At 54.5% G+C, this 21,478-nt stretch overlaps 1 protein-coding gene across 9 annotated transcripts in view; it reads right to left on the bottom strand.

Annotated features, from left to right (window-relative positions):
* Positions 1-21,478, bottom strand: part of LOC100114171 (insulin-like growth factor 2 mRNA-binding protein 3) — a 58,460-nt gene that overhangs the window by 14,041 nt on the left and 22,941 nt on the right. For 2 of the 9 annotated variants that reach the window (XM_016989097.3, XM_016989098.3), the window contains 3 exons: positions 1,374-1,550; positions 491-871; positions 58-310 (listed from right to left, as the gene is read on the bottom strand). In XM_016989097.3, the coding sequence (XP_016844586.1) occupies positions 58-310; positions 491-871; positions 1,374-1,550 (811 nt within the window). Of the gene's footprint in view, positions 1-57; positions 872-1,373; positions 1,551-7,705; positions 8,371-18,897; positions 20,278-21,478 lie in introns of those variants that run through there. The other 7 variants (XM_031930444.2, XM_031930446.2, XM_032595976.1 and 4 more) reach the window with 6 other exon arrangements.

Below are 21,478 nucleotides of genomic sequence, written 5' to 3'. Positions count from 1 at the left end.
GCGAGGGTGGGGATCGGCTCTTTGGGCGGTAGTAAATGGCCTCGCAGCCGGACTCACCGCCATGGCCTGCAGGTCGTTCTCGTAGCTCTGGCGCAGCTTGTTCGAGATCATGGCCTCGGCCTTGCTCATGTTCTCGATGCTGCCCTTGACCGTGATGATGCGCTCGAGGTTGAAGCTGTTGATGTCGTTGATGCTGCTGACGGTGATCTTGGTGTCGGTGTCCTGCATGATCCTCTTGATGGTGTTGCCGCCCTTGCCGATAATGCGGCCGATGAGGTTGTTGTGCGCTAGGATCTTGAGGGTGATCTCGCTGGAAGAGCCAACAATGTCGTCAGTGGTTTGCTGCTGCTGGCGCTCCTTGCGACCGGCAGCGCCGCCGCCGTCCTCGTGCTCCTGCTGCTGCTGCTGCTGCTGCTGCTGCTGCTGTTCAGCGTTGGCAGCGTTGGCAGCGCTACCAGCGGAGGCGCTGCCGCCCTCGTCGTCAACTGACCCCTTGTTCGTGTTGCTCGCCTCCTGGTGCATCACCTCGAGGATCTTCTTGCAGGCGTTGGTGCAGTTCTCCGGGTTGCCGTAGATCGTGATGGCCTTCTCGAGCGAGCCGAGGTTGTCCTTGCGGTGCACGTCCACGCGGGCGCGCGTCATCTGGGTGATCTGCCGGATGGTCGAGCCCTGCCGGCCGATTATCGCGCCGACCATGTCGCTCTGCACGAGGATGCGCAGCGGGAAGTCCGTCTGGCGGCCGGCGCCCGGCAGGCCCGAGAAGGCCACGCCGCCGCGCTGACTGCGGCCCCGGCGTCGACTCTCCGCCGTCGACATCTCCACCTTCAGCGGGTTACCCTCGTACTCGTAGCCGTTCAGCTGGCCGGCGGCCCTGCAACAGAGAGGCAAGCGTAACGTGAGCATGTGCACTTATTCAAAAACTCATCGGAGAGAGTGGAAAGGCACACTCGCTGCGGACTTGCTCTCACTTGCTCTCTCTCTCTCTCTCTCTCTCTCTCTCTCTCTCTCTCTCTCTCTCTCTCTCTCTCTCTCTCACTCTCTCTCTCTCTCTCTCTCCACGGAGAAAAAATGTTGAATCTACCGAAGTGACTTCAGTAGGATCTACTTGAGTAAAAAATGTGCGAGAATAGACTCGCACAGCACAAAATTTCCGAGCGAGAAAAGTGGGGGAAGCGCAGCAGTGGCGGTAGGCGGGGCTAGACGAGTTTGGACCCTTCTGCGCATTCGATGAGTGTCTGCCGCGCAGGATTTTCTTTACCGAAGTCGTCAAGTAGATTCTACTGAAGTTTTGAGTAGCCTCAACGTTTTTTTTTCTCCGTGTAGCTCACGCACGCGCGCGACTCGCGGAACAAAAAAAGGAGGTGTATATTTACTGCTGGGCCTGGTCCGGCGTCTCATAGCTGACGAGGAAGGCTTGGGTGCTAGGGTCGCGCGACGTCGCCTTCTCAAAGTTTTGAATCTGTCCGTAGTTCGACAAGAGCTGCTCGATATCCTCGATTCTGACGTGGGCCGGCAGATTGCCCACCAGGATCTTCGCCCCGGAGCCGCCGCTGTAATCAGGGAAAAGCATCCGCGGTCAGTGTCTCGCTCCCTCTCTCTCTCTCTCTCTCTCTCTCTCTCTCTCTCTCTCTCTCTCTCTCTCTCTCTCTCTCTCTCTCTCTCTCTCTCTCTCTCCCGCGCAAGTCTTTGGAACACAAAATATCAGAATGAAATAAAAAGCAGGATTGAAAGCGGCACACAGAAGCAGCAGAATTAACATCCGAATGCGAGGCCCCCGCACAAAGGCACCTAGCGTCCGTCTCTAGGACGCGTCGCCTTCAAATCCGGCGCATATGCCGCGCTGCCGCATGAATGAGCGCGGGAGAGGCCGACAAAGCGTGCGCGGGTGCCCCTCGGAGGAGCTCTCCGTGCGCGGGCGGAAAGAAGGGAGCCGACTCCACTCTCGCTTTCGCCGCTATCGATTTTTCGACAACCGCGGCGCGCACTACTCCCCCCCCCCTCTCTCTCTCTCTCTCTCTCTCTCTCTCTCTCTCTCTCTCTCTCTCCGACCCATTCAGCGGCGCAGCCCCCGGCTTTTTTGAAAAGTGAATTCGGCATGCCCGCCCGAGCAGGGAGCCCGCTGCTCTCCGGCTCGGGGGTGGAACGCGCGCACGTGTGCACGGCGACTGATCGACTCGCGTGACGGCCGCAGCCTTCGCGGCTGATAAGACGGACGAGCGCGCGGCCGTTGCAGCAGTTGCCGAAAAAGGAGGCGGATGGCCTTGAACGGGATCAAGACAGTGGCGCTTTGTACGGCGAACGCGTGTGCGTAACAAAGGGAGTGTTGTTCTAGGGCTCTCGCGGAAATGCCTAGGCGGCGACCTTGGAAGGCGAGCGCAGTCAAGGTCACGAGCCGTCTTCGCCTTGAAATTTTTTCGCTCATTTCGCGAGACGAGCTGCGCGCGCGTCCTATGACTAACAGCCAGGGGTAGCGCCCACACAGAGGAGGGAGGCCCTTTGTTTCGCGCGCTTTTGCGGATGCCCCCGAAAAAAAGCGCGCGCAAAGCCCTTTACCTCCGTCTCCCTCTTCCCTTTTTCGGCCCATCCTCTCGCAGCTATCTCCCTGTCTCTCTGCGCGCGCGCGCGCGGGGGTGTATCTCCCGCGCATGTGTGCACATGGTCGAGCGCGCGAAAGTGTGCACGGCCGTTTCGAGCGCTCGGCTTTAACCGATGCGGAGCCGGGCTATATATACACGCGAGCCACCGCCCAAGACTGAATTGTAAGAACGAGTTCGTTAAGGCGCCGGCTTGTCATGTATAGGACTCGAATACACGTATGCGAGAGAGCAATGAAACCGAGCGAGGCAGTTCGCGTTTCGCATAATGACGCCGGTCCTGCAGGGGTATACGCAGGGGAAGGAGGAGGGGGAGGGGGCACACCGGCGCGGCGGCTGGCGCAAAATCGATGCTGAAAAGGGAAAGTGGCGGCGCGCGCCTCCCCCGCACATTCGCGCACAGGTGCGCGGCTCATCATCAGCTCGTCGTCCTTCTCGAGTCCGGCGCGGCGAGCGCGTCTGGCGATACCGATGTACGCTATAGCAGTGTTCCAATCTTATAAATACGCTTGCGCAGCGACGAACTTTTCCATCGGTATATACAAAGCAAATCGCGCATAAATAATTCACCGCCGGCGCAGAGCACGACTCGCGGCCACCCACCTCAGCAGCGGCGCGCAGAAGGCGGCAGCCTAAAAATACAGCAGCCGCAGCTCCGCTCACTGAAACGGCAGCGGCGGCGGCCCACTTTTCCGTTGGACAAACACACGAGAGCGCGCGAAATTTACTCGGCGCGTCGTCCGACTCGTTTCGTAATTTATTCGTCGATTAGCGAGCGCGACGACGACGAGGCCGGCGGCGGCGGCTCTCTTTTATAGACAGCGTCGCTCGCACCGATGAGAAATCGATGGGCTGCTGCTGCTCGGCCATTCGCCTCTCGCGGCGCGGCGCGAGAAATTTCATTTCCGGCCGCGGAGACACTCCTCCGAGTGTCGCGGGCTTTTATTGAGAGGAGCGATGGAAAATAGACTTACGGACTCTCTCGAGAGTTCTTCGTCTTTAACGACTTTCGTACACCGAGTGACGGCTGTAATTTTGTTATGGCATCGCCTATTTCGAGCTTATTTCTGTGGCGCCCGCGTTACACGATACAATCGAAGGAAGGAGCTGCGCTCTGCTGACGCGAGCACTGTGCCAATACAGATGACTCGCCGGTTTCCTAGAGAACCGCGGGTACACACGCGCGGACTGATAAAACGGCAATTCCAGCGGCATAAATATTTGCTCCGGGGTATTTTTAATCAGCGCTAGAGTCGGAAGGAAAGGCTTCGAACCCGATATCGACGAGCCGTATGTGCGCTCTATCAATCTTGCGGTCCGTGTCTTGCAAGGAGCGAACTTTGTTCGATAATTTTCGCTATCTTCCTGTGCTTTTCAGACGATGACCTCGCTATGCTTCACTTTTTCCAAATCGGACTATACTTCCTCGCGGCTGTTTCCATTTCCGCGCACTCGACAATCCGATCACGCCCCTAGCGCATCGGACTCGCGGCAATTAGTCTCGTATTCCTTCGGAATTTCCTCGATTCTTCGCACGACTGCAACGCGCGCGGCAAAACCCAAGATCGGCACGCAGACGTTGGCCGCACTGTGGGCGTATATTGGAAGTGACTCACGCGCGCCGCTCATTAACAAACGATCGACGACGCCCTTGTGCTGCTGCGATTATTTTTCCTCCGATCCATGGTGGGTGTATAATGTATACATATAGGACCCCATGCAAGTTAAGGCCGGAAGCGCTGGTAAACGAGGCTTCTGATGAATTTTCTTTTTTTTGAGGCTCTTCACAAAAATACCCCTCGTGAAATAGAGCCATTACATTCCAATGTTGCATGCAATTAAATATCGATAAGTGGAGAAGAATTTTAATTCCTTGAGAATTTTTTGAATCTTGAAAATATCAATCGGATGGAAAACGAAAATGTTCTCTATTTAATCAAGAGCATTCCATAAAAATATGATTCTAGGCAGACAAGCGTATGGAGAGCTTCTTTTGTTCAACATCTTTACGATCAGCGAAAAACGATGCACCTTCGCGAAGAACCTCGCTGAAGAACATTCTCCTCGCTCAAAAGTGTACCGATGCTCCATGGTGAAGGCTCGCTGCAGCCGCTGATGAGCATTTGCAAACGACATCGCGATGAATAAAAAATTCCACGAGTGAATGAATCACTATGTGTTGTCGCACATGACGTCAGCGGAAGCCACGCGGTGCGGCTTTCTACTTGTCGCGAGAGCAAACGTTAATATCTGCGCGCGAGCTGTAGCAGCAGCCTGCTGTGTGTGTGTGTGTGTGTGTGTGTGTGTGTGCGTGCGTGCGTGTGTGCGTGTGTGCGTGTGTGTGTGACGTGTATAATTCCGGGCGTCTCTCACGGTAGCTTTTCCTCAGATCAGACTGTTCACAGCAAGTGGACTATGTGGACTCGTTTCGAACGTGTATCGCTCGCGATAGTGAAATCGCAAACGGAACGACGAATTATAGGAAGAGCAATCAACTTCGCTGAATCATAATTTCCATTCCGTATCATCCGAGCAGGCGACGTCGAGCGGAGCGCCCCTACAACTATGTGGAATCCAGGTATAAAAATAGAAAACCTACGTCACGAATCCCGAGTATACGCGTGTTGTAGCGCGCGCTAGTGCATCGTAATATGGGGGAGTAACGGAGAAGATAAAAAGGGAAACAAAGCAAAACAAGCGCGCGGATCGTCTGCGCGCAAAGCAAACAGATCGTTGGGAGATGCTTCTCAAGAAGCCGTTTGCTTGCAATTCGTTGATGAAAATAATAACGGAAATTTTCGCGTCGCACTACAGCTCCCATTTGCAAATGACGTTTTTGCGACACGAGTCGCTTTAATGAGGCGATGAACATCAGAGCTACAGAGTAATGTTTCAATTATTCTCGAGGAAGAAAAATTAGACTCGAACGTGCATACTCGTTGCTCGACACGCAGGCAAGCTCGGATCATTATAATATGCGCTATAATTGAGTTGACCGGATCAGTCTTTGAACTACGCAATTTCCGCGACGTTTAAACATAAACTTATGCCCAAGTCGTGAGCACAAGCTCGGAAAGTCTATTGATAGCCCGGCCCCATACAGAAGTATGTTTCAATTTCAACAGTATCCTAGCTCCCCCTCAAAACATACAGGGTATCGACGAGCCGAGGAGAGGAGTCGCGGGAACGAAAATAAATTGAGCGAGATCCTGCCCGGCGCTGGAAGCCACGTGCGCTGCTCTCCGCGGATGCATAATGCAGTTTCTGAATCTCTCTTCTCTCAGTCCTGACGCGAGGTCAAAGAGAAGCCGTTAGATGACGCAGCGCGGATACGAATCTTTCCCTCCCGATATTATTATTGTTATCGTTATGCGCGAGACTCTCCTCCTCGGCTCGTGAAAATTGTCTATTCAGGCGTCACCGCCGCCGCCGACGCTTCTCGGTGCGCACACTGGAGGGGCTATTTTTAGCGCCGCGTAAAAAGCCGGGAGAGATTTCAAAGCGGGACGCCGAATTTCTTCGAAATACATCAAGCAGTTTTTAATCTCTCTTTGCAGTCCTTGCGGTTGCGAGCGATTGAACATTCATCAGAATACAACACTGCGCGTGGAGGAGGTCTGCTCGATTCGCCAAAGTTCGCTAATTAACCCGTTTTTCGCCTCCCCGCCTCGAAGAACCGAGGCGCTGGCTAATTTTAAAATCCACGCGTTATAGCGCGCGCGAGCGACTCGTTCAGCCTTTCACCGTAAGCTCGCGCGCCTCGGAGAGGAAAAAAAGTGCGAAGGAAACGCGAGCGTGTGTGTACGTTTTTCATTCTCCGCGTGCGTGCAGCTATGTATCGACAGAAAATTCCTCGGAAGAATGCTTTGTTTACGCTTTTTTCGAAGCTGAGAGCGTGAATAGCCTGTTTATAAAAAAAAAAAAAAAAAAGCTGCGGCTTCGCCGATTGTTCCTTTATTAAAGCAGTATATGAATGTTTCATGAATAATGAATCGCCGCGTGTATTTATAGGCCGTTTGCATATAGTGCAGGGCGGAAATGTATTTAAAATAAGGCCAGTTCGCAGATCGGAGCGCTTGATCGCACCCGGTGACGGGCCCAATGCACTATTCGATCCGACTTTACCGCGTGGTTACTTTTAATGGATTTTTGTATATGCAGCGATACTCGGTCACACGCGTGCATAAGATTAGGAGCGACCCAGATCTCTTGGCAAAGGCAAAACGAGAGTTCGCCTTTATCGCGACACGTTTTTCCTGCTCCCTCGCTCTTTATTTTCGCCCACTCTGTCCTTGTTTCTTTATTTATTTATGTTTTAGCGTCTGTGCGAAAGAAACGAGCGGTCGGTGCGTAATACAACGCTCAGAGTTTTCCTATCGCGTCGGCGTTACGTGAGCGTCACACGCGTGTGTGTGTGCGTGTGTATGTGTGTTGGCAGGCTAATAGATAAGAGAAGAAAGCCGCAAAAAAAGACGGAAAAGCAAACATGCCTGACTTTGTTTACTTGTATCGCGCGCTCGTGCAGCTGCGCGCAGCTTGTCAAATGGAAGTGGTTTTCCGCGGCGTTTGCTTAAATTGTAAATTTTGTAACAAATGCGCGGCCAATCTCGCGCATTGGATTTTAGAACACCAGCAGTGGCTATGCGGTCTTGTATTAAAAGTTCGATTATGTTTAAAGCGAGAAAATTTAAAAAGAAACTCAACCGTTATGTGTGCACAAGCATTTAGAGAAGGTGTGAGTCGTCGTTTTTCATTGCATAATGTTTGATCGCCGAAATAACGAGTGCAAGAATAAAGAAAAAATGCCGAAAAGCGTATTTTGTTCGAGGAAGCACAACAGATGTGAGAAAGACAGAAATAGATTGCCACTCGACTCGCACCATCGCAATTGGGAAAATGAGAAACGATTATAATTAATAAGAGTCCCGCAAAACGTTAAAAGCTGCAAAAAGCGTTGGTCAACGCTTGGGCACATCGCATCAACAGATGTTCGCGGGTGAGACGCATATCGATCGAGCCCCTCTTACGCTCTGTGTTGTGACGCGGGACAAGGAGTGACGACGAAAAAATACACGAGAAAGAATGAAATGGGCATATTTCTGCAAACGTACATGTCGGTGTGAAGAGCGCACTCGCGCATGTGATGGCCGGTACGTGCGACGTTTTTCCCTCTCCTATAGGTACTCCTAGCCACAGGTGTGAGCGGCGTATCTCGTCGCCAGGAGAAGCAAGAGGCTTGGACGATCGCTCACCGATTGTTCCACTTCCGCCTGCCGATCATGGCGACCGCCGCTCGCAGTTTTCCACAGGCACTCGCGCAAGCTTCGATTGCATCGGCCGTCGCCGTGGAAAGTTACCGCGGCGCACTCGATGCGCGGCGTCGAGCTTTGCGAGCGAATTAATCCATTACTCGGATTACTGCGCGCGCGTTTAACCGAAAACCGCTCACTTCCAAAATTACCTCCACCGGCTGCAGGCCGTCCCGCCGAAAACTGCCGAAGCGAACTGCCTCCGGCGGCACTCGATACTGCGATACTGCACTCACTGCTCGGCGAGAGAGAAGGTCAAAAGTCGAAAAGTCGAGCAGAGAAAACGCGGCTTTTGACGGAAAACGAAGGAGTCGCGCGGGCACGTGCCGCCCGTAAGAACGTCGCGTCGCGTACTGAGAATGCAAAATTGCAGCGGCGGCGGCACGTTCGCGTCTCTGCCTGTGAGCGCGTGTGCGCGCGCGTCTGTGTTCGCGAGTAACGGCGGCGGCGGCGCCGGCAGACTCAACAGTGCGCCGCCGAGACGACGGGAGAGCTCCGAGCGCCGGCGAAGCCGCACGAACATGCGCTTGTGTGCGAATACGCGAGCGCCGACTGTGCGTGTGTGCAGCGGCGGCGCTTCGATGCACGCGGCTTTTTTCGATCCAAACGATGTGCCGCCGCGGCGCGTAAGTCTGTGCGATTGATGTCGGGGAAATCGTTGTTCTGGAGATGAAAAGAGCAACCGCCCGTCCACGCTGTCGCCGTAACGAGCCGTAAACTGAGCGTTTACGCCGCCGCCGTCGGAGAGAAGTAGACGGGATAATTGAATTTTCGAAACTGCGCGCGTAATGACCGACTCTCTCTCTCTCTCTCTCTCTCTCTCTCTCTCTCTCTCTCTCTCTTTCACTCGATCATCGCAGCTCGTGAGCAGCCGGAAGCGCAGAGCGCACGAGCCGGCCGGTAATAACACGGCGCTGACGATGCGGTCATGGTGAATGATCGGCTGTTTTCGCCTTTCAAAAATTTCCTCCAACTCGGCAGCTGCAACCGAGCACGCGTTGGAAACGCGCGCTATCTCTCCCCGAAAGCGAGAGTACTGCGAGCTGCCCTTGAAAAAGCAAAGAGACTCGCTCGCGCGGGGGCGGCTTGAAAAGCACTTGATCGCCCGCGTGCGCCTCCGCACCCTTTCACTCTCGCCGGAATTCGCTCTGCCTGCGCGCAGCTCTTTCGAAATCGATCTCTGCTTTTTCCATCCTGTGTGCTGCGCGCGCGCTTTAATGATGACGTTAATGATTGCGGCACTTTGCGAGTGTTTTCTCCTCGAATCTGCCCCTCTCCCTCTGGTAAACAAAGAGACCTCAGGCAGGCTCAAAGAGACACAATAAGATCATCGAGCGTGAACAATCGGCAAAGGCCGCTGAAACTTCAAGCGAAGTTGCGGCGAAGCACAGACGGGGAGACAAAGCAAAGAGCAAAAGTGGAAGTCTTGCACATTACGCGAGCCGTTATTTTTTTCCCTCAAAGGAACGCCCGAGCGAGAGGGAGAGAGAGAATTTCGTTTTTTGAAGCTGCTGCTGGCGCCTAGTTGTGCACCTCCCGAAAGCAGCTGTTACGGGGTGCGAGAGAGCAGCTGCCACGTGCGCGCGCGGCCGCGCGACGACGTCCAGGACGATCTAGCGTAGTAGTCGGTTATAGAGAGCATTTCTTCATTTCTTTCTGCCCTCTTTGCGAAATCGACTTGCATTCGACTCCGACGCGTCCAACTTTTTTTCTTCACCGAGCATATTCGTGAATATTCATAGACGCGATGACACGCCGGCAATTAGCGACGATGCACTGCTCAATCTCCGCTCGCCGCAGTATGCACCGCGAAACCGCATGCACGCAAACGAGCGGCGCACGTGCGAACTCAAGAGACGCGCGAGGCAATTGGCCCGCAGCAGCCGAAAAACCGCGCACACTTCGTTTTCGAGCGAATTGAGCCGATAAATCACGCGTAAAAAAGAGCCCTCGCACGCGCGCTGCGTGAATTTACGCCGAGGTCTCTCCCCGGTGCTGCTTTGCCCAATTAGCGATTTCGGGACAACGAGGAGCATTTGCCGGAGCCGCAAAGTGTCTCCCCGCGCATTACGAGGGAGCGGGAGCGTTGGACAGACAAGTGCAGTCTACGGGCGCTGCATGAATTCTTCAAGTGCGGATTTCGAACTTGCCCTGCAAGGAGCCAGCGCGCGGAACTGGCGGAAAGTAGCCCTCGAAAACGCCAACTACCGCGGGGGGACGATTCGAAAAAAGAGAGAGAAAAGAAAGAACTCGGCGAGGGCGCGAATAAACAAAAAGATGAGCCGAGAGCGGGAGCATAGAGGAGCAAAAGGATAAAGCGGCGTGTGCGCGAGGGGGCCGAGAAGCGGAGCCGAAAGAAAATCCGAAATTATTCATGTGCTCCGCGCGCTAGGTGCAGCGCGGCCCTCCCGTGCCTGCAGCCCGCGCGCATGCATATAACATGGCCGCGACGTTGCGTACATCGAGGGAAGCGCATAATCGCTTTTCCTTTCCTTCGCGGCTTCAATTAACGACTTCCGCGAGATGAGCCTCGCAATCCCATTCCGCGCTGCAGCCCGGAACGACTTCCGCCGGCCGCCAAGCGCGCAAGCTCCGATTTTCCCTTTCTCTTTTCAAACGCAGCGAGTTTAAAAATAAAACAAACGATCGGGCGAACGCGACGAGTTTACATTCAGAGGGAGAGGGTGCCGTTAAAAAGCCGCGCGCGAAATTCAAATTGCGAGGAGGGCCGTGGAACTTGCAGCGGCGCGCATACATCAGCGTTGCGCCCGCGAGAGGGAAAGTCCCGCGTTTATTGCCCGAGAAAGGGTGGCTGCTGGCTCTTTTTCGCGAGCAGCATTCCGCCTGTATAATTTACATCCATACACACCGGCGGCGCGATGCAGTCCCGTTTCTCTCTTTGCGACAGCGGCAGAGCTTGCGCGTGGGACGGGCCGATGAACGCGCTTCAATAATGTAATGCAGTCGCTTCTGTACGTATCGAGCGCCGGGGGGAGACGCTGGAGTATTCAGATCAGCTCCCCGTGTGTATTAACAAGTTTTTGATTTCTTCGCGGCTTTCAGAAGCTTGCAGCTCGCGTCGCGTTCAATTGACTGGATTTCATTTAACAGCGGCTCACGCGCGAGAGTAACGACGTTTTGCCGGTGATACCTTGAGAGGCGCGCGCGTGCGTTGTTATGACTAGGTGGACGTCGTATAACGGTGTAAGGTGTAAGGCAACGCTTCGCAATCTCTGAGCCGACATAGCGCTGATTATTCAAGTAGCGCGTAAAGCGCCGCGCAGGACAGTTCAACGCACTCGACGCCTTTTCATGCGTTGGCTCTGCAAGCTGACGAGGATGCAAATGGATCCGTTGTAATTCAAACTCGTCGATTCGTTTCGATCGAGAGGCGCTATCGCGTGAACGAAGACTATAAGCGGAGAAAATTGTTCAGCGATCAAGGAGCGCGGGGGCCCGACGTGCGGGTGCACGTCGCTGCCTTTTGCCGCACGCGTCGTCGGTTTGACTTTCGAGATAAAAGCATCGTCGTCTTACCGATACATTCAACAAACAGTGCGCGCACCTACCGCATCGTCTGTTCGAGCCGGCCTGGCATCGAGAGCGAAAGCGTTTTCCGCGCTCGGCCGTGCGCGAGAAGAAAAAGGGGATATATTGCGCTGAGAGGAGCGCCGGCGCGCCGGTATAACCTTGACCCGGGGATGAACGAACCCTCTCGCGCACACGCGCGCCGCCAGAGCCACCCTCCCCGACGCCGCCGTCGACCTTTCCTCTCTCCGCTCGTCCTTCCTTTTCTCTCCGTTTTAATAATGGCTCGGGACTGCTTTTTCTTTATTTTTCCTGCAACTCGACGCTTCCAGGAAGAACGTTACGTCAACAACAGAAACACTCGATCGTTAGGCGGGCGTCCTCTCTCGAGGAGGATCGGAGGGAAAAATTTTAATCACCGGGATAAGATTCCGCGGCGAGTTATAAAGAGCAGAAACAAAGTCGTCGGCGAGTAACGAGCGCGGCGGCTCATCAACATATTTCCTATTTATAAAGTTGTCAGTTCGGCGCTAAGAAACTGCAGCGGCGCATCGTGTCAGATGGGAAGCGGCGTGTCCGCCTCCCTCTGCTCTCCTCCCGATCGGAGGCGCGGTGGCCTTGGATCGCTCTCGGCCGGCGCACAGCAGCGCCTAATGAATTCGAATCCCGTCCCGTTTCCTCCCCGGCTTATTCGCGGAATGGCCCACTTTCGGCCGAAGGAGCGCGCCTGCCTCCTCTCGTCAAAATAGCTACCTTCGCAGGCTGGCTTCGCAGCTCTCCAGCGAGCGCTGCTTCAATAGACGTGCCAAAGACTTACCGCATGAGAGCCGCGAGAGAAGGCAAAAAACGGGACCTGTGCCCGGAGACAGTCCTTACCTGAAACAGAGAAGGAGAGTTGCCGATTAGTATACTGCTGCACCGCAAACGGATTAACCTTCCGCGGCGCGCCCTCGAGAGAGGGGCAAGGGGAGAGAGTGAGAGAGCTTGCAGTGCGCCGCGGCACACACACGGGGCGACGACGGCTGGCGGCTCGGATCGATCCGGCGAGACTAGGAAAGTTTCCAGCGAAGTGATTACCCTCCTCGCAGTTCGCACGCCAGCAGCAGCGCCGACCGCCTCGCTCCTCGTGCATGCACGTTGCACACGTACGCACTTCCGAAAAAAGAGCCAGAGAGCTTGCGGCCCGATAAGCTCGATGCGTGCTGCGCAACTGTTATCCCCCTTATCCCCCGGCGCAGGCGTCTGCTCGTCAGCCAGCGACGATTGCGCCGAAATTCCAACCAATAGCCGCTTAAAACATGCAGCGAAAAACAAAATTCACAACTGTGAGAAAGTCTCCGTTTGGCGAGTAAGTAGATCACAGCCATATATTCCGCGCTAAGGAGGGAAAGAGAGAGGAGGAAGAGGCGCTCGGGAGAGAAATGTTTAAGAGATAGAAAACGAGCGCCACGACGCGACAGCGGAGAAAGAGAGAGAGAGAGAGAGAGAGAGAGAGAGGGGGGGGGGGAGACGCAAGGGATACCGGCGCGCGAGCGAAGGCCTCCTTCCAGGAAACTCCCTACCCCAGCGCGGCTGCGGTCAAATTATTTATGGCGATGCGAAATTAAGAGTCTCGCTCCGTTTGAGGAGAGCGCGCTCGCCTGCCTGCCTGCCTGCCTGCCTGCCGATCGGCGCGACGTATAGCCGACGAATCGCTCGCGTCCTTGATTATAAGCCAGCCTCTTTCGGCGCGCTGCTCCTCTTCGGCCTTTTTTCGGTCTTACGGTTCTTTCCTAGTTGTGGATCTCCAGCCGCGTGATTTACTATCGGAGAGTTCTCGGAGCGGCGCGGTTATTAGTTCCCGCATTCCCGACGCGATGTACGCGCGCGAGTGTTTGCGCAGTATCGCTGTTGCGCGTTTAGCGAAGCCAAACGGGACGGCGAGCTTTCGCCTCTCGCCTTGCCGCCCCCCCCCCCCCCCCGCGCTCTCGGCACGGGCACGCACACACTCGTGAAATTGGCGAACCGACGACGAAAAAGCCCGCGCTGTTTGTCCTTTTAATGGAGTGGCTACGGGGGCCCCCGACCATCAGGACGAAACGGTCCTTTCTTCAAACGGATAATGAGCTCCGATACGCTTATCGATTGGGACTGCGCTGTTCCCTTTCGTTATTGCCATTTTTATGATCGGCCTCTTGCACCTCTCTTACGCTCTCACGTCGAAGGAATCGACTGAAGAGCCCAAGCCAAAATCCCATGCATATTCGTATATTATTTCAATAAAGAGATCGACGCATCTGCTTTCAATTTACGCGGACAAAGAAGTCATTGCTCATTGTGAAACTAATGTCGAGCTCATCGAGTTTAATGTATGAAAGAGCTGCAAAACAAGGGCGCACTCACTCTATGGAATGAAAATGTGACATTCGCTTTTCCATATACAACAGATCTTTCTTCCTCGGCGTGACGCTGTATTCTTTCGTCCCCTCGCGTCACAGCATAAGCACCGCTTTAATCGAATTTCGCCTCCTCCCCCACTGGAAATTAAATTAAACGAAACGCGCGACGCGGAAAAAGAGAGAAAATAGCTCGAGAGCGAGCGAAAGGAAGAAACAAAGTGTGTGTACGGGAGACGTCGCGTTTTCATAGGCAAAACGCATACAAAGGCCTCCGCGCAAGTTTCGCTCTTCTCGGAAATTTAATTAAAATTTCGCCCATCGGATTTGGATCCGACTATGCTGTCGCGCACCGCGTTTTCCATCTCACTCGCGCCGTGTGTTTATTTCTCCATTTTCCCCCATTGATCGGGCAAGTGACGGCGCTGATCGATGCTTTTGAATCCACGGGTTCGACGTTTGCTACTTTTAATTTCGAAACAAAGGCAAAGTTCGTTTCATGTACTCAGCGCTTAATACACGTGTGCTCCGTCATTGGGGTCGTAAAATGATCCACGCGAAACTCGCGCGGTCCGAGTGCAATCGAAATCTGCAACTCCGCCGAAAACGAAATTTCGTTCGACACGGATGAGCGCGTGCTTGCAGCAGCAGTTTCCAGTTAACAAAAAACTGCAGGTGTGCGCTTTACCAACGCACTTGATATCTCATGGTTACGACTGCAATCAGATACACCCACACAGCCGACAGCTCTGAATAGTACAATAGACGCGAGCCCGACTGGCCATTATCAGCGAGGAGAAAAAAATGTCGACGCGCGCACAGCAGCATCGTCCTACTTCGACCAAGTGCGACAAACAAAGGGATCAGTGTCCGAGCGCGCAGGGCGGCTGCTGACCCCGAGATCTCTCGCAGCTTATCAGCCCGTGCACCTCTATAGTACGTAAACACCGCCGGCGATAACCGCGGTAAACGACTGATGCTGCACTTTCTACGCGAGAGTCGCCGGTTACTTTTTCAAGGTTTCGAAACATTCGAATTTCACACGTGGCCCCGTAGATAGTTCCCACTCCCAAGAACAGTTGGCCGAGGGACCCATCTGCAGTATGCTTTCGCCTACACCGAAAAAGAACACAGCCATTTTAACTGAACTCGCACCAGTAATCCGTCATTGTACGAAGACTCGCCAAAATTACCGTAGAGTTTTAAAGTTCGGTCGTTTTTGCTGGTGTCCCGCGTAAGCGACCAGTCCTACGAGTCGCGACTCGCCAAAACTATCAGTGGCACACCGTTGTCCTTACTGAACAGTCGTTACGGTGGCAGAACGGTTACAGCAGAAACGACTGTGTTTTTTTTTCAGTGTAGCGCAGGCCAGGTAGTCTCTTCAAAATCAGCCTCGCGCAGCTAGCACACAAAGGCAACCCAAGCGGGCCGCGGCGGCAGCCTCGAGCTTTTCCCAGAATCCCATCCCGTCCGTAAATCCGTCGATCGGCTTCGAGAGGACTGACAGGCAGCTGCGGCTCGGGGAGGGGATTTTTCCCTGGAATGCGGAAGCGCTGTTCGAGAGATAAATCGATGTGCGTTTGAATCCACGCGAGAATTTGGGAGCCCGGTGCAGGTCGCCTCGTTACCGACTCCATTTGCGCGCGGGCGCGGCCGATTGCGCGGCCTACCGGCAGATAGAGCCACGCGACCGCTTCGGGGGAATCAGCGGCGAGCGACGCCGGAAGTTTAACCTAAATATAATTCGTTTTTTCGCCCGGCGCGAGATGACACGTGGTGCAGCGCGTACGTGCACAAAGCGCCTCTTAGTAGGGCATAAAGCGCCGAGTCCCACGCGCGCAGCACAGCAGCCGGAATCGAGAGAAGCGGGAGCCATCCACGTGTCACTCGGCGATTCGAATCGCGCGCGGCTTCTATACTTACGTAGCCTCGGGCGCCGAGAACCTTGGCCCTCTCCTCCGCTGCCGGCGCAAAAAGGAGGAAAAAAGAGAACAAGAGAGGAGAGGAGAGGAGAGGAGAGGAGAGGAGAGGGAGAGGAGAGAGAGCCGCGCGCCCGCCGGCTTCACCGAATCAAAGAAAGAAAGAAAGAAACGCAGACCTTGGGCGTGGGGCTCTAATGTTTTCAGAAAAGTGCGTAGAGAATGTGCCGCTGCCGGCGGCGTTGCTGCCGGAAAACGAGTCTACGCAGGCGTGTGCACGCCGCGCGGCGTGGAAGCTTCTGGATCAGATAGAGGCGGTCCCCCGGCGCTCGATTTCGGCTCTCTCTCTCTCTCTCTCTCCCCCCCCCCCTCTCTCTCTCTCTCTCGGCTGCCTATGCGTGCCAGCGCGCGGCTTATCGAGCGGGGGGAAAGCCGGGGCTGACGCTCCTGCGGCCTGCCGACGCCGGGAAAAAGAAAAGGGAAAGCCGACGAAAATAACGCACCAACGCTGCGTTTTAAATATAAGCCCGTATGGGCTACGCGCCGTAAGCTTAGGAGCTCGAGGGATCTCGACGACTGGGCTCTCTTTCGAAAACGAGAGCCGACCTTCGCCCTTCTCCAGGCCGCTGGAAAAGCGAGATAAGACGAGGCCTCGTGGGGGATGGCTCGAATACCGATTCCGGCCAGATAAACTTTCGTGCGTTTGTTCCTCTCCGGGTTTTCCCGGCGTTCGTGATAGCACGAAAATCATCGTGCGATTCAAAAGGCATTCAAAAGACGTCTGCCGAAAATAGCGCAAGGCGCTGCGAACAAAGTACTAGGTACAAAAAGTTTATTAATAAATTTCCTTTGTTTTCGGCGCAGCACTTCGTCGGAGAATTCGAAGATACACAAGAGAAAAAGTAATCGCACTTTGTTACATCGCCGATGTTTTTTGCATCACGCTCGTCGACCTTCTCATAGCTGACCTTTTCGCGCGCTAGTAGCGCTGCCGCACGTGATCGCGATTTTCGGCTGTTTACAACGCTCCTAACTCTGAACTCTGTGCTGCAAAAAACGCACTTTCTCCACGCGCGTGTCGCCGATTGTTTGCGCCCAAGTATGCGCCGAGACCGGAGACGACGCTCAAAATATGTGAGAGATTATTTTTCTACACCGCGCAGAGGGGGGGGGGGGAGAGCCAAGGCACGTTCGCGAAAACGCAGAGCCGAATTCGGCGAGGCATTTGTATTCACGAGGAGACCAGCGCGTCAGCGCAAACTTTTTTTAATGAATCCGGCGGTGCGATCATCGCTCGCGAGGCTTCCATGGGGGTCACTTTGAGAATGATAAACTTTTAATGACGCCATCGCGCTCGTCATAATCGAGTCTGCGGACGTTTCATTCATTGTTCGATCGCGTTCGACGAATATTTTTCTCGCTGTTTACAACAATCACGCAATGCCAGCGTTCTCTCGTCGATTCGTTCTCGAATTTAGCTATTCACAGGACGACGCAAAGCAATTTCCCATCGGTATTCTGCGTGTCAGCGTGGAAGCCGGCGTAAAAAGCTGATTCGACCCAGAAGAGAGAATCCACTCGGCGCACGGCCGTCCTCGACGCATCCGCTCGCGCCCGAAAAAGAAGCAGAAGAGGAACGAGGCGGAGAGAAGAAGAGGAGCCAGGCATCGGATGCGAGTTTTCGTGGCCGGAAATTTCCAGCCGAGCCGTACGCGCCCGGCAATTTAAAGCTCGCGCGCTGCCGGAAGTCCGGGAGGCTACGGGAATTTACGCGCGTGCGCACGCCGAGGAAAGCCCCGATCGCTCGCGGCTGATGTATCTCTTTCTCCCAAGGGCGCGCGTGAAGAGATTGCGCCGCCTTTTTCGCGCGACGGTTTGTCAGCTGCGAGTGAATTGATCGGTTAATCGGACGGCGCGATTCGATTCGCGATGCGGCGCCGAATTTTCGCCTGCACGTGACTCATCGCGACGGAGTTCTCAGAAAATCGATGCTTCGCGCGCGACTGGGCGGATTTATCAGAGCAGACTCTTTTGCATTTGGTAAACGGCTTTAATCGGCGTACAGGCGCTTCCTTTGAACGAGGATCGATCTAAATATTCGAGAGAGCCAGCTCGTGTTTACCGACACAGCCCCTCTAACGCGCACCGTTAGCCACGCACGGCCGGAATTCTCCGGCAGAAAAATTGTTTGCGCGCCGGCGTCCGAAACATATTATAAATACGCAGGCGGCGCGAGAGACGCCGCAGAATGAAAGCCGCCTGCGGGCGTACAAATCGAATCCAATGACCTGCCGACACGTGCGTGACATTCTCGCGCGCGAGCGCCTCTGCACGCACTCGCGAACGTCGGTGTTTCCCGCGTCACGCTTCTGCGCTGATAACCGAAAGAGCCATCTTTTTTCCGCGCTATATAGATTCATGCGCGCCGAGCGAGAAGATGAGAGAGTCGGCTGATGCTCGACACACTTGCGTACGCCAGAGTTTGGCTAGCGTAGTGTTTGACATATTGCTGATAATTACGTGCGTTGACTCTCGAACTATTTCGGGGCCCAGCGCTGCCGCTGATAAGCAGCCGAGCGGAGAAGAACCCGATAAGGGGAAAGCGTTTTTTGTTCTCTCGCCGAAGCGGTTCGAATTGTCGGGAGCTCGGGAAACGACGGCTATCCGCGTGTTTACGGAATTTCGGGAATCTTTTCAACAACTGCCACGGCGCTGGATCAGCGCGTTACGTAATTTTCGAAAGCTTCCGCACGCGAACGATGTTGTGAAATATTACCGAAATTTGGGTGTACAAATGTTCGGGCCGGTTTATTACACGCTACGATAGTGAGACTTTGTGCGGGGATAGGCCGCTCTCTTATCGAATGAAAAACATTATGACTAATTTATCTCTGCGATAGCAGAAAAATTCGATGTACGATTACGTTACTTCTTTGTCCCGTTGTATGAGGTGGCCCCGCACGAAAACTAGCGAGAGCGCGTCAGCCGGGTTCAATGGAAGATCACGAGCTCGGCTACGCGGCGAGTAAACACGTATGCTCCCCGAGTTTCTGGAAGCGGTTCGACTTCGAATGGGTTGGCCCTTGCGAATCGGCTGGCGTGTGTTTGTGTTTACGTAGTCCCGCGCTGCCTCGGAGCCCCCGAAGAATTTTTGAAGAAAACCAAGTCCTACCTCAATCCGTCGCCGTTCTTCTCCTCGATCTCCAGTCGCTCCATTTCCTTCTGCAGCTGTCCGGTCTCTCCGTACTTCTCCATGCTACTGCCGATCGATTATCGTCACTGGCGCCGAATGAGTAGATCTACTACTAATCTGCTTCTCACACTGCCGACGAACACTTTGGCCGTAGGCGCTCGTAAATAATTACAATAAAAATCTGTTACAACAATCGCGGCGCTCTGCACGCGCGACGAACTTGATTTAAATCTCTCTGGTTAAAATTTCTCGCACTTCGCTCTCCTCTTCCGCTCGTTGCGTTGCACACTGTTCGATAATTTATATATATAATCTACACGTGTATATACTCATATATGTGTATATATATAAACTTTATATATATATATATATATATCTTTGTTTCTCCGAATGTAACACCCGAGTTCACACGATAACCACGCACCACAGAATTGATTGTTGAATTGCGTTGACTTGAGACACACGACAGCTTGTCTTGAGAGCAGGTACTAGCGTATGTATGCCACTGTTGTATTATCGAGTTCCTCGACTACGAGCGGCTGTGTCGGCAGAGGGAAAATCCAAAAGCTGGTTGGAAGACGACCGGTGGCGGGCACACGGCGCGGAAAAACGAAAGAGGGAAAAGAGTTTGTCGGAAATTTTGAAAAAAATGGAAACCGGGATGTGTGTGTGTGTGAGTTGTAACGGGGGGGGAGTCTGGCCGTTAAACCGCCTCTCTCTCTCTCTCTGTGCTATAAGCGCCCGCGACACGCTCCGAGGTAGACTAAAAGCACAGCCGAGGAGCCGCTCTTTCAGCCCCGGTAAGAGAGAGAGAGCGAAAGAGAGCGCCTCTCTCTCTCTGTCTCTGTCTCTCGGCTCGGCTCGGCTCGGCTCGCACTCACACAGCAACGCGGCGGCCGAGCGCACGCTCACGCACACACGCACACACTCGCGGAGACACTCCTAGACGCTCCGTCTCTGTCTCTCTTCTCCTGCGCGGCGTCGGCGTCGGCGTCGGCGGCGGCGGTGGCAGCACTTTTTCCGCCGACGAGTCGCTCGGGGGCGGGAAATTCGAATTTCCGAGAGCGTGTGCGCTGATCGGTCGATCTCGCGGCGGCTCGACTCTCCGTCACAGCTCCCGCGGGCACTTCCTCGTTACTCTTCCGCTCGGTTCCTCCAGCTTTCGGCTCTTCCTCTTCCTCCTGCTCGTCGGGTGCTTCGGCTTTCGTCTATTGCTGCTTGTGGCTTGGGATGAGGTTGTCGGAGAGTTTGTTGCTTATTGCTGTTGCAGTTTGTTGGTGATGATGATTCGGTCCTTTGAACGTAGGACGGGACGTGTAGGGCGCGCGTGTGTATGACACGGTATTCGGTCCTCGATTTACTTGTCCGTCGTGCGTGGCCGGCTTGGTGTGCACCTCTCTCTCTCTCTCTCTCTCTCTCTCTCTCTCTCTCTCTATCTCTCTCTCTCTCTCTCCCTCTCGCCTCGGCCGAGGATGACGTCGGCGGGTATTTCGCCGCTCGCCGCCGCCACTATTTCCGTCTCGCTCCCGCTCTCATGCTTTTCAGATAGAGAAGGAGAGAGGAAGAAAAGGAGGGAGCCTACGCTAGGGAGTAGGGAAAATCCGAACGAGCCGGCCGAGGTGGGAGTCGTTTCACTCGATGGTGACACGCACGCACACACCGGCACCCGGCCGCTTCCCTGTTTCTATCTCTCTCGCGCTCTGCCGCTCCCTCTCTTTCCCTGCTTCACGCATCTGCGGACTTCAATTCTATGTCCGCAAGAGAAGCCAGTAGGCTACTCTCCATATTTCTCTCTCTCTCTCTCTCTCCTCTTCTTTCTTTTCAGCGCTCGAGCTGCCCCATTCTCTCGAATCCGCGGTTCCAAAAAACGCTGGACACGTGTTGGAGCTCTCGAGATAAGACTTGGTTTTTCTGCGCCCAGACAGCCTTCTCTCGCGCGTCGCTGGGAACAAAGTCTCATTCGAAAATCAATACATGGGCATAGTGAAACGCCACCATCTGCGCTTTTCCAACGCGCGCAGCTCCCCTGGCAACAAGGCCCAACAGAGTGCGTAGATTTCCAACAGCCCACGGTCGAACAACGCTTCGTGAACATTTTCCCGTCGAGACCGCACCGAACATTTCGGCGTTCGCTCTCGCATTTCACGGCTCGAAAAAGCGCCGAGATCGAATTCCATCGAAACTTCGTGAAATAGAGGAAAAAACGTTCGCCAAACAAAGCGGGAAGAAAATTTTCCTCGCACGCTTCCGTGGCCTGCGCGCTGCCGACCAAGCCGCGTGCGCTCGCCTATAAGCCGCGCCCAGTTTCGCTCCCCACGCGGAGATCGGCTCTCGGGGTGGTGGGAGAGCGATACGCGGCGGGGTAGTGCCGGCTTTTACGGCGAGCGCCCCCACCACGCAGATCCCCTCCACCGCGGGAGCGAGGAAAGCGAGGGAGGGGAGAGGCTCGGTTCTGTTCTACGTCTTCTCGAGGGAAAGCCGAACGGGAGGCCCTTTTAACGCTGCCGATGAATTACCAGTACGAGCCCACCACCGAATTCGCGTACAGGAAGTTTGACTA

This window comes from Nasonia vitripennis, chromosome 1 (assembly GCF_009193385.2).
Source record: "Nasonia vitripennis strain AsymCx chromosome 1, Nvit_psr_1.1, whole genome shotgun sequence".
Taxonomy (NCBI): domain Eukaryota; kingdom Metazoa; phylum Arthropoda; class Insecta; order Hymenoptera; family Pteromalidae; genus Nasonia; species Nasonia vitripennis.
The sequence above is the reverse complement of the archived record's forward strand: the minus strand, read 5'-3'. Positions and strand labels throughout refer to the sequence as shown.